This window comes from Pseudonaja textilis, chromosome 1 (genome assembly GCF_049901715.1).
Source record: "Pseudonaja textilis isolate UNSWEBS1 chromosome 1, rPseTex1.2, whole genome shotgun sequence".
NCBI classification, from domain to species: domain Eukaryota; kingdom Metazoa; phylum Chordata; class Lepidosauria; order Squamata; family Elapidae; genus Pseudonaja; species Pseudonaja textilis.
The window spans coordinates 325,684,503-325,696,551 of record NC_141990.1 but is presented as its reverse complement, the minus strand read 5'-3'; the positions used below and the strand labels follow the sequence as shown (position 1 = coordinate 325,696,551).

At 44.1% G+C, this 12,049-nt stretch overlaps 1 protein-coding gene across 3 annotated transcripts in view; it reads right to left on the bottom strand.

Moving 5' to 3' along the window:
• Nucleotides 1–6,063: 6,063 nt before the first annotated feature.
• The window catches only part of SLC25A42 (solute carrier family 25 member 42), a 45,760-nt gene continuing 39,774 nt past the window's right edge, over nt 6,064–12,049 (bottom strand). For all 3 annotated transcript variants that reach the window (XM_026699032.2, XM_087921054.1, XM_026699033.2), the window contains 6 exons: nt 11,745–11,856; nt 10,943–10,968; nt 10,092–10,258; nt 9,571–9,687; nt 8,373–8,524; nt 6,064–6,496 (listed from right to left, as the gene is read on the bottom strand). In XM_026699032.2, the coding sequence (XP_026554817.1) occupies nt 6,171–6,496; nt 8,373–8,524; nt 9,571–9,687; nt 10,092–10,258; nt 10,943–10,968; nt 11,745–11,856 (900 nt within the window). In that variant the 3' untranslated portion in view covers nt 6,064–6,170. The remainder of the gene's footprint in view (nt 6,497–8,372; nt 8,525–9,570; nt 9,688–10,091; nt 10,259–10,942; nt 10,969–11,744; nt 11,857–12,049) is intronic.

Genomic DNA, 12,049 nt, shown 5'->3' with positions numbered 1-12,049 from the left:
AGTCACCCAGCCGGCTTTCATGCTTAAGGCACGACTAGAACTCACAGTCTCCTGGTGATTGACCCAAAGTCACCCAGTTGGCTTTCATGCTTAAGGCAGGACTAGAACTCACAGTCTCCTGGTGATTGACCCAAAGTCACCCAGCCGGCTTTCATGCTTAAGGCAGGACTAGAACTCACAGTCTCCTGGTGATTGACCCAAAGTCACCCATCCGGCTTTCATGCTTAAGGCTGGACTAGAACTCACAGTCTCCTGGTGATTGACCCAAAGTCACCCAGTTGGCTTTCATGCTTAAGGCAGGACTAGAACTCACAGTCTCCTGGTGATTGGCCCAAAGTCACCCAGCCGGCTTTCATGCTTAAGGCAGGACTAGAACTCACAGTCTCCTGGTGATTGACCCAAAGTCACCCAGCCGGCTTTCATGCTTAAGGCAGGACTAGAACTCACAGTCTCCTGGTGATTGACCCAAAGTCACCCAGCCGGCTTTCATGCTTAAGGCACGACTAGAACTCACAGTCTCCTGGTGATTGACCCAAAGTCACCCAGTTGGCTTTCATGCGTAAGGCAGGACTAGAACTCCCAGTCTCCTGGTTTCCAGCCTGGTGCTTTACAAAACTGGCTCCAGTTAGAATACTATCTGATACAGATGAAAGTGAAACGTACAAAAATAACAGAACTATCTTTGTCCATAAGCAGATTTGAGTGATGAGACATTTCAGTAAGTTAATGTAAGTTTTCCACAATCAGGGTATATGGTGGTAAGAGAAAGAAATTTCCTTTTCTATTCAACCAAGGATTCCAGATGCACATTAATTTAAACACTATATATATCTTCTTCTTTTTTTGAGAAAAAATGTTAAAAAGATCTTACAAATAATGGGACATAAAATACATAATGATACAAAGAGGGCCAGACCTAACGGGAGAGAAAGTCTGGAGATTCTCGGTCATCCAGGTCGTGATTGTCCCAAAGGGGCTTTTTCAAGGGACAACTGGACTTCCTTCTTCGTTGAAGATGTTTATTTAGAACTGAAGAAGTTTCTTGGATGAGAAGTGAAACTGAAGTCTAGTTAGCTCTTAAGCACCTTTTGGATAATCAAAGATGATTGCATGGCTTGCTTAATTTTGGTTACTGAGTAAGCCTCAAATGATCGGGCCTGCATTTCATGCCACAGCCAAACAGACGGAACATACAGCTAGTTCTCGACTTAGAACCAATTGCTTAGCATCCAAAGTTATCACTTACCAGAAATGAGAGATAAGACTGCTCTGCAACGCGGCTGCGTTTTACAACAGTTTTGTGAAAACCAGAGGTTACTTCCAGTTTTCAGCAAAGACATGTCAGAACAAACAATGGGTTCACTTAATGACCACGGTGTTCATTTAACGACTGGTATTTGGTTGATGACCTGTTTGCTTAACGACCACTGCAAAAAAAAAAAATAGCGAAATCCGGGCAGTCACCCGATCAATCTGTTTTACAACTGTCACAATATATGACCGCAATAGGCAGGCTCCGTTATGGACATAGGTTGAGGATTACCTGCATTTATAGCTTTAATAGATTGTGTGGAGCTGATTCAACAGTTCAGCTATGAATTAGTGGTTGGAGTAACATCCCCCTCTGGGGAAGGAAGAGTTTCAAGAGGCAGAACGAGAAGCAATGGATGGGAACCAACCTAGAAATCAGGAGAAATTTCCCAACAGTGAGAACAATTCATTGGGACGATTTGCCTCCAGAAGTTGTGAATGCTCCATTGCTGGAGGCTTTTCAGGAAATAATACGACAGCCATTTGTCTGAAATGGTACAGGGTTTCCTGCTTAAGCAGGGGGTTGGACTAGAAGACCTCCAAGGTCCCTTCCAGTTCTCTTATTCTGTTACTAGTTGTGCTCATCAAAAAGGTTTGGGGATATACTTATATTAATAATGCCACCCAGTGGTGGGATTCAAAATTTTTTTACTACTGGTTCTGTGGATGTCGCTTGGTGGGCGTGGCAGGGGAAGGATAAAAAACCCCTTCCCTCCCCACCCCACTAACCTGCTTTCCAGCTCTGTTCTCCTGCGCAGGGCAACCAAAGAAGACCCAGCCAATCAGCTGAGGCTCGGGAGGTGGAGAAGAGATGGGGGCGGGGCCAGTCAGAGGTGGGATTTGCCGGTTCTCCGAACTACTCAAAATTTCCGCTACCGGTTCTCAAGAACTGGTTAGAACCTGCTAAATACCACCTCTGATGCCGTCTAATTCTATACAATTAGACAAAAGAAAGACACAACGTACACCGCAAACTGGATAATTCATTTTTTATTATTAAATATACCTCCTCCCCTTGGCACAGATTTTATAATTATGTCACTATAAACATCTATATAAAACAAAAGTATCATTGGCCAGATAAAAAGCCACAATGCAGAGAACATCTCTTCAGCTGAGGCTGTTGTGTTTAATGTTCTGCACGGACGCGTTACGCCGTAGAACGCCTTTGTCCCCAAGGCTTCAGTAGCACTCCAAAGTCAACCTTTGTAATACTTGGCTGTGCGGTGGTGCCAAATACTTTAGTGGCTAGCTCACTTTCCTTCGAAACACTGCTCGTGGGCACGCAACCCTCACCGGGGAAACATCTTGTGGCTTTGCAATCATATATACTGTTGTTTGCACAAAGCAACGGGGAACAGCCCCGCCTGGAACACACCATGGATTTTCTACAATGAAGGGGGTTTCTCCAGACAATCCCCTGGAGAAGACCTCTGTAAAGGTGAAAAGGGAGAAACCCCTGCGAGGAAAGGCATCCTGTTTCCCCACTGTTTTACTTGTCAAAAAATAGCTCCCCGTGCCCAACAAGAGCACTCCTGTTCTGCTTAAGAGGCCCACACAACACCTTTCAAAGGCACATTCAAATACAGCAAAGACACTAGTCAACTAGCACAGGGGTCTCCAACCGTGGCAACTTTAAGACTTGTAGACTTCAACTCCCAGAGTTCCTCAGCCAGCAAAGCTGGCTGAGGAACTCTGGGAGTTGAAGTCTACAAGTCTTAAAAGTTGCCACGGTTGGAGACCCCTGAACTAACTGACCTGTTACCCTAGGAAAACGGCATTGAACATTTGCTAAAAATCACCTTGCTCAGCACAGGAAGGATGGCAGCGACAGGAAAGGTGCCATTTAGGGCGACCGGTTAGTATTGACCTTTTCAAAGTATTATTAGAGCGAGGAAAACCCTGGCTAGGCTCCAAGGAAGGGAGGCCAACCTGCCCTTGAACTACTATTACTCTAGAGCAGTGTTTTTCAAACCTGGCGATTTAAAGATGTATGGACTTCCAGGACGCTGGCTGGAGAATTCTGGGAGTCCACACATTTTAAAGTTGCCAGGTTTGAAAAAAAAAAAAAACCTACTCTAGACCAGGGGTAGGGAATGATGGCCTTTTTATGACTTGTGAGCTTCAATTTGCAGAATTCAGGAATTCTGGGAGTTGAAAGTCCAGAAGCTATAAAGGGGCCTTCTTCGTTCCCCACCTCTGCTCCAGACCAGGGATTTTTGAACTTGGCAACTGTTTTAAGATTTGTGGACTTCAACTCCCAGAATTCCTAGCCAGCCATGGGAATTCTGGGAGTTGAAGTCCACAAGTCTTAAAGAGTTCCCAAGTTTTGAAGACCCCCCCCTGGTCTAGACACTGTGACCTTAGGAATGTGCAGACGAGAGAAAAACACACTGCTGAGCTTGCCTTGGTAAAGTGCTCCAGCTGAGCGGATGTTGGGGAACAAGGAAGACCCACACTAGCCCCACACAAATAGGTAACTAATCCCCATTATAGCAGGTTTCCCCAGTTAAATGTCCAATATACCCCAATGAATTTGATTTGATTACAATGACCAGGGGATGTTTGCGATAGTGGCTAACATTTCTGGCCAAGAGGCTCTGCAAGACAATAAGGCAGGGATCCCCAAACTTGACAACGTTAAGACTTGTGGACTTCAACTCCCAGAATTCTCTAGCTGGCTGGAGAAGTCTTAAAGTTGCCAAGTTTGGAGATCTCTGCCATAAGGTAAGTGGTGCAATGCTAAGTATATAAAGCAGGTTTTAAAAAAAGCAAGCTAAATTGGCAACCAAGCTGAAGCAGTGGACAGGGGAAGAGGAGAAAAGCCTTCTTCTAAGAGCTGAGTTTTATATTCATAAGTCTCAATTTGAGACATCTTTCACATTTATTGATTTGTGATTTGACTTGTGCACGTTGGCAGCTTAGCAGCCTTGAGGCTGCTCACCTATCTTCCTTCACAGTCAACGTGTTTTGTGTGCACAACGCCTCCGCATCACATTCTGGAGTCTGCCTCTTTAAAAAAAATATGGTTTCCGGGGGTCGGGTGGGGGACGCTTACAGAATCTCAAACGCAGAAAAATGCTTTACGATAACAAAAGCTTCCGTTAAGATTCTGAACCCCTTTGCAGAAATCAAATTCGATTACCGACGTTGCAAAGAATCAACAAGTGACGACGTTGTAGAATTTCTAGGGCCATATACAGAACAATTAGGATGCTGTGTGTGGAGGGGTGTAGTGCATGTAGATCACCACAAAATATTTGTGGCCCACAAAATGTCAAGAGTCAAAGTTTCCAGCATGTGGGGAAGGATCAATGTCAGTTCAGAACCAAGTGTCTTTTATTTAGCCTTGCCACAGACCCATTTTTTTTTCCTGTCACACACACCATTCCTTCTTTCTTCCTTTAGCTCAGGGGTGGTGGACTGTGGCCCTTTTATGACTGGCGGACTTCAACTCCCAGAATTCCTAAGCTGAGCCATGCTGGCTCAGGAATTCTGGGAGTTGAAGTCCACAAGTCATAAAAGGGCCACAGTCCCCCCACCCTTGCGTTTAGCCAGAAGGGAAGGACTTGAGAATCGTATCGGGGTAATCCGTTGCTATCCCCGCCACCCCAAACCGAAGTGGCCTTAAAGTTGGATAAAGCAGAAAACAGGCAAGAGAAAAAGAGCAAAAAGCAGCAAAAAACTGTCCAAAAGACACCTAAATGCAGGAAATACGTAAGCTGCCACAGCAAGTTTGCCCAACGTGGCACAATGGTATTCTCCACTCTGACAAGCAACAGCAAAGGAAAAGAGGAAAAGGAAAAATAAGTAGTGAAATGATACTATTTAGGAAGGAGGTTACAACATGAGGCTGCTGGTTTTGCCAACAGGTGTGTTCCCTCCAATTTCAAGCAAGCAAATTTCTTAAAAACACACGAAGCACACGGAGGGTTCAGAGAAAAAGAGCCAGAAAAAGAGCCATAATCCTTTCAAGTTCCTTTCCCTACTGAGGAAATAACATGGATAATACTGAAGAAATGAAAATGGATAGCATATCAAGACAGCAAGCGTTTCCAGTTAACACTGTGCACTGGTAATGTTTTTTCCCCAGAGTGAACCATCTCCAATGGAAAGGGAAAAACCTATCTGGGAGCTGTTGTTGCTGCTTTTTTTTCTTTTCTTTTCTTTGAAAAACAAAACAAAACACAAAATCCTTTATTTAAATGCTGCTCTGGAAAGCAACAAGGTGAACCACTGTTGATGTAAGACCTCCTGGTTTCCAGCAACCCCAAAAAATGCCAGAGGAAGTGTCCTTTTTTTTTTTTTTAAAGTCAACTCTATGGTAAAATATTCCCACCCCAACCTGACATTGCACTTCCAAGAGGTAAATGATATGTGAGGAGAGTTGTGGGGGGGAAAAAATAAAAATAAAAGGAGAATGGGAAGAATGGGGGGAGGGAACGTTTGACACAGATAAAACCACATCCGCTGCTGCCTCCTGTTACGAGGCTAGCAGTGAAAGCGACCCCCTTTTTCCCCCTAACTTGGAGAATTCAGGGATGTGTAGATCCCATCGTAAAAACAGTGAAAATCCTGCACTGACTTCTACTATTCTTTCTTTGCACATTCATTATCTGGAAACCGGAGAGGAGATAGGCCACAGTTAAAGAGGAATCTGTGTTGCGCCTGAAACCAAATTCTCCGAGGTCATTCAGATCTACCGTGAGAATCTCGTCTGGGATCAGGGAATGGGGATTTTTTTTAAAAGAAAAAAAAAAGGAAGATTTGTCCATCCTCGTTCGTCAGCACCGACTGGCGCCACCGTGGTGGCCGCTCACTCTCCACAAGGAGCCCTCGCACGGGCGGCAAGTTTGGCGTTACCTCTGCACATTCACCCTGCGCTCCCATTTACGGAGGAGAATCTGCATGAGGTCAAAGGTGGTGAAACTGATGCCCACGGCGATGGGACCCTTGACCCAGTTCATGCTGAGCCCTTTGTACAAGCCTCGGACGAGCCCCTCTTCCCGAACGATGTCCCTCATGGTGAGGAGGATGGACCCGTAGGAGTAGCCCAGCGCCCCTGCGGTCTGCATCCGCCGACGGACCACGTCCAGAGGGTAAGAGGCCGACTGCCCGATCAGGCCTGCACAAGCCCCAAACGCTAGCCTTTCCAAGGGGTAGGGTTCTCTCCTCCCGCTGTGATCTGGAGAGAGGAAGAAAGAAAGGAAGAAAAGGAGGAAGGGTGGAGGTGCTTAGAAAGACGACAAACGGATGCTTGTATTTATTTATGTTTGTATTGTCAGAGTATATTAATGGAACAGAGCATGGTAACAAGATCAGCCAATGACTAGGCATAGCAATTAAGTCAGCCAATGAGGACTGCGTGGAAATTGAAACTAGAAGTAGCCTAGGCGTGGCTCTATATTAAGCTCTGTGTCTGTATTAAAACTAGCTTGCTTGTCTGCTGGAGTTGAGTTGCTGCTTTGCTCTGAACCTGTAACATGTCTGCTTCTGTTTGAGTTTGCTCCCTGTTGGAGAAATCTACAACTGGTATTGTAAAATTTACTTAATATGTTTATAAAGACATTAAATGAAGCTATTAGCCATCTGTGTTTATTTTCCTGGTGCTGAATTTACGCTGCAAAATTCTGAACATGTTTGTTTGTATCCCACCTTTCTTTTTTAAGATACTTTTTATTCAATTTTTTCACCTTTAAAAAAACAAATCATATATACAATTTTTGCAGTAAGTTGTGGCATCGACTTTTCCATTTTCATTTACTCACATACATCATTTACATTTACATTTTGCATTATCTTTTATTCCTGTTATCTAACCAAACATACCATTTTCCCCAGACTATATAATATTCTTTTTCTTCCTTCTCCTGCATTTCCATTGTAAGTTTATTCATTTCTGCACAATCCATAATTTTCTTTATAATCATATCATCTATGGGGCTGCTCTCTAATTTCCAACTTTAGGCATACGTTATTCTAGCTGCTGTATTATTATATATTCAATGTCCTTATATTCACCTCTGGTTATCCCTAGCAAGAACATTTCAGGCTTAAGTTCTATTTTTAAACCAACTATTTCTTGCAACCAGATCCTTATTTTATTCCAAAATTTCTTTCATTTATTCTACCTTTATAGTCATCTAGCTCAGGGGTCTCCAACCTTGGCCACTTTAAGACTTGTGGACTTCAACTCCCAGAATTCTGCTGCTGGCAAGGCTTTCCTGAAGGTAACTGATAACAAAGCTATGGATCGATCCAGAGCTCTGTTTATCAGCTGCAAAGGCCTTCAGGAAAACCTTTCTGGCCACAGAAGTAGTTCCTGAAGGCCTCTGACAGTGAAAAGGAGGCCGTGGGTGATGCGTGCAAATGAGGATAGTCAGTGGATGACATCCCCCGAAAATAAGACCTGGTGCCTTTTTGGGTGGCAAAAATAATAAGACAGGGTCTTATTGTCTGGGAAACACAGTAACAAAGTTTCACCCTGATTGGTTCCTTCTGATTCCCTTTCACAGAATTCCATTTCTGTGGATTTGGTCTAATCCCATATAAAATTACTGTAGTCGGATCACATCTAACATTAAGAATTCCTTTAAGTTAATAAGTTTGCTTTAAATGACATGCTTGGTCCAAAATCAGTTGTTTGTCAGTTTGGTCATCCCCAATTTATGACAATTGGAAGCAGAATTTCTGAGGCTAGATAGTGAGTCATGTTCAATTTTACCACTTTTTCCGCCGTGATTAAGAAAATCATTGCGGTTGTTGAATCACGCAGTCGTTAAGCGAATCTGGCTTCCCCCATTGCTTTGCTTGTCGAAAGCCAGCTGGGAAGGTCACAAATGGCATCACCTTGACTCCAGGATGTTGCAACCACTGTAAATACATGCCAGTTGCGTCTGAATGATAATCATGTGTTTATGGGAATACTGTGATGGTCATAAGTGCAAGGGCCGGTTGTAAGTCATTTCTTTTTCTAATGCTCTTGTTAATTTTGAATGGACACCAAACAAACAAGTTGAGGGCTACCTGCAATATGTTCATATTGGCTTGATGGTCCTTACCTGCGTGCAGCTTCTTCAGTGTCTCATAAGTGAAGAAGCTCAATCCAGCATAAGGGATCACCCCCAAGATGGTAGGTGAGAAGCCCCTATACAAGGTCTTCAATCCTTCCTCGTGAGATATCCGCATAAATACGTGAATGATGTTGCTGTACCTGCCAAGGAAAAATGGAATAAAGTTGCCTTATGGACTAGAATCCTGACAACATCAGATAAAAGTTAGAAAGAAGCTCGCAGGGGAAATGTCAAGGCCGACGCGCTCTGCACTTTCGCTCACAGACAGACAACAGAAACCAGGGGGTGGGGAGGAATGGTTGGAATGTATGGGTGGCTGGGAAGGAGTTAAGGAATCCATGTGCACCGCCTGTGGCCTAGGACAATCTCGACAATTCAAGGTCGAAGGATGAGAGATTTTTCAGCCGAGCAGACTGTTTCCCAAAACAAAGAGGTGGCACTGGCTTGGTGGACACACTGGACAATGGGCGGCCCAGGGGGAGAAAGGGGGATTTTATCTATGCGGTTTTTCTCACTAAAAGTCAGAGCTGGCTTTGCTTTCTACTGTGCCTATATGGATCTATCAGTAAAGTTATACTCTTGGTAAAACAATGTCCCAGGAGTTTGTTTGTTTGTTTTGCTGCCTACGCCAATGGGACGGATGATAAAGTCTTAAAGATTTATGGCTCTCCCAGTTGCAGGATATATTTTTAAGGAATCTCCTAAGGGTGGGGAATTTAAATGTGTTGGCCGGCTGGCTATGTTTGTCATCTTGGTTTTTATTAGGGTAGGCTGAATCTTTTGTGTGTACAAGAGGACTGCAATGGGGGAATGTGGTAAACCACCCTTATCCCTCCCTCCTGGGAATCCAGACTACATTCCACTACAGTCTTGTCAATATATATTTTTGTCATTGTGATTAGTACATCCCTAAGATATTTGAAGGGTTCACCAAGTAAACCATGAACAAACAAACCATTTTATGGATGAGTGAATTATCGAACCAATTACAGTCTTGGAGTGGAAGGACGCCTTGCGGAAGAAACGATCTCTTTTGGTCATAACTGGCGAAACTTTCTTGGCTTTGGAAGTGATCAAAGCAAGTCTTCATTTGGATGAAGGTTTGTGCTCCAACCTTTCACTATGCAGGTTTTCAGGAACAATAATAGTTAAAGAATACACCTCACGTCCTTTCCTCACTACTTACATTTCCTTCGGCGTTACTGCCATACGGGCACGGACCAGGTCCAGGGGATACGTCAACATGGCAGCTGTGATCCCTGCCATAGAGCCTGCGATGAATCTAGGCAGAGGGGTGAGCGCCCTGAAACAAAAGAAGTAATATTTGAAAAGGAGAATTTCTTTGGTTGTTGGCTCCTAAATACCACTGAGACTGGGCAAAAAAGCTTCCAAACTGAACATTGCTCATTCCAAAACTCTGGCTGTGTTCCATTGCTACAAAAAGTACAGTTGGCAGGATTCATGCATCAGGCTAAGCAATGAATCACAATTTATAAACCACAAAGACCTAAGTCCAGCCCCCTTTGAAGTCTGATGATGGTTATCTGGCACAAATTTGCCTTGCCTGTGAGTAGTTCAGATTCTTGTGTATGGGTAACATGGAGTAAACCTGAACTCTGGTCTGGTTCCTGACTTCTTGCCCCTGACAACGTCTTCCCACATGCTCGGGCCAAGGCCTTTCAGGAGACAGGCTCCACAGCAACTTACTTTCCCTGGAAGCCATAGTAGCTGCCCAAAAGCTGCTTATATTCCTCATGTGCGCAGAACTGGATGGCAGCGTAAGGGATTACCCGAACCATGGTGGCCGAGTTGCCTCGCCATAGGCTGAAGAAGCCTTCACTGAGGTAGGTACGATAGATCAGCCGGTAGGCCTCCTAGACAGAGGAGGAGCTGCATTAGGTGTGACCAGTGGTGAAACTCAACCGGTGTAACAAATGGTTTAGTGAGCGCGCGCAGCATTTAGAAACCACCCATTTTCAACTCTAATACTTATCTTCTACTGCAGCCCTGGCTGAGTCAACCTTCAGCCGGTGAGAATCGAACTGTTGGCAGTCGGCAGAATTTGCCTGCATTCTAACCACTGCGCCACCATGGCTTTTCTCCCCCTAATCCTTTCCTTAGCAATAGCAATAGTACTTAGACTTATATACCACTTTATAGTGCTTTAACAGCCCTCTCTAAGCAGTTTACAGAGTCAGCCTCTTGCCCCCAACAATCTGGGTCCTCATTTTACCCACCTCGGAAGGGCGGAAGGCTGAGTCAACCTTGAGCTGGTCAGACTTGAACTGACTACTGGCAATCAGCAAGTCAGCAGAAGTAGCCTGCAAGAGTGCATTCTCACCACTGCACCACCATGGCACATACATGTGCCTACCATTTTAAAGTAGCACTGTTTTGACTAATTTCCACTGTCTCTTAAGAGGCTAGAAGGAGGGGCAGAGGAGAGGGGTTTTAAGCTGAGAGCCAGCTACCCATGGAAGCAATTCAGTGAGATTTAATCCTTCCCAACTGCTCAATCTGCAATGAACCTTAGAAAAGAGAAGGATGTTTCACCTTACCTTAGCAGAAAATCTATTCGACGACACTGAAAACAGAACGAAAAGAATAAGTCATGCACACATCAGCACTGCAGCTAAGAAACCTATGGGCAGACTAATCCATGCCACAAATCAGCATATTTTACATTTGGTTTGGAACACCCCAATCAAGGAAGAGAACCATTTTGGGTGCCTTTGTGAATTGGCATCTAATGCCTCAACAGGTCCACATTAGCCTGCAGCAGGTGTCTTCAAACTTGACAGCTTTAAGACTTGTGGACTTCAACTCCCAGAATTCCTCCTCCAGTCACGGTAGCTTGGGAATTCTGGGAGTTTATGAATGTCGACAGGAGGAACTCAAATTTGTCTCTATTCTACATTAATCAGAATCCCACCTCAAACTGTAGGTCCAACCCTGGTTTCCATATTTTAAGGAGGAGTCAGACAACTAGAACAGACTGAGAGGATAGAAGAGATCAAAAACCAAGTCCTGCAAATAAAGTGGGAAGGAAGTGAGAATATTTAGTCTTAAGAGGACATTCTTCAAATCCCTAAAGGCAGCAGTCAAATCTGGCTTCCAAGCTGGTTAGAGCAATGACAAGCCAGGAATAAATGCAGTTGTTTGTTCAAATTTGGGGACCATGCAGATCTACAGATTTTAAATCCCAGAATTCCTCAACTGCCAGGCTACCACCAAGGATTCTGGGAGTGGAAGTCCACACATCTTAACATTGTCGAATTTGAAAAACACTGATTTAAAGGAAACTAGAATTGCTCCCGTAACTGAGAAAGATATGAAGATCCCTCTTAATCTCATGTGTACCTTGGAAAATTATTTTCGTCCTGTCCAACGGTGCCACGGCTGTTTTGGCCACAGCACCAGCCAATGCCCCAGACACCAGGGAGTTGATCACACTTTTCTTCTCTTCAGCACTCTGGAACCGAAAAAATCAGAACATGTTAAGAGACTGAATCATGCAACAGAAAAATAGCAGCAAGGGCTTTCTCTCTCGTAAGCAATGGTAGACATGTTCTTTTTTACTGGAAGTCAGTGATAAGCTTCCTTTACTTTTAAGCTGGTAGCAGAACTTTGCACAATATTTTCTAACGGGAATACTTAATCGTTTA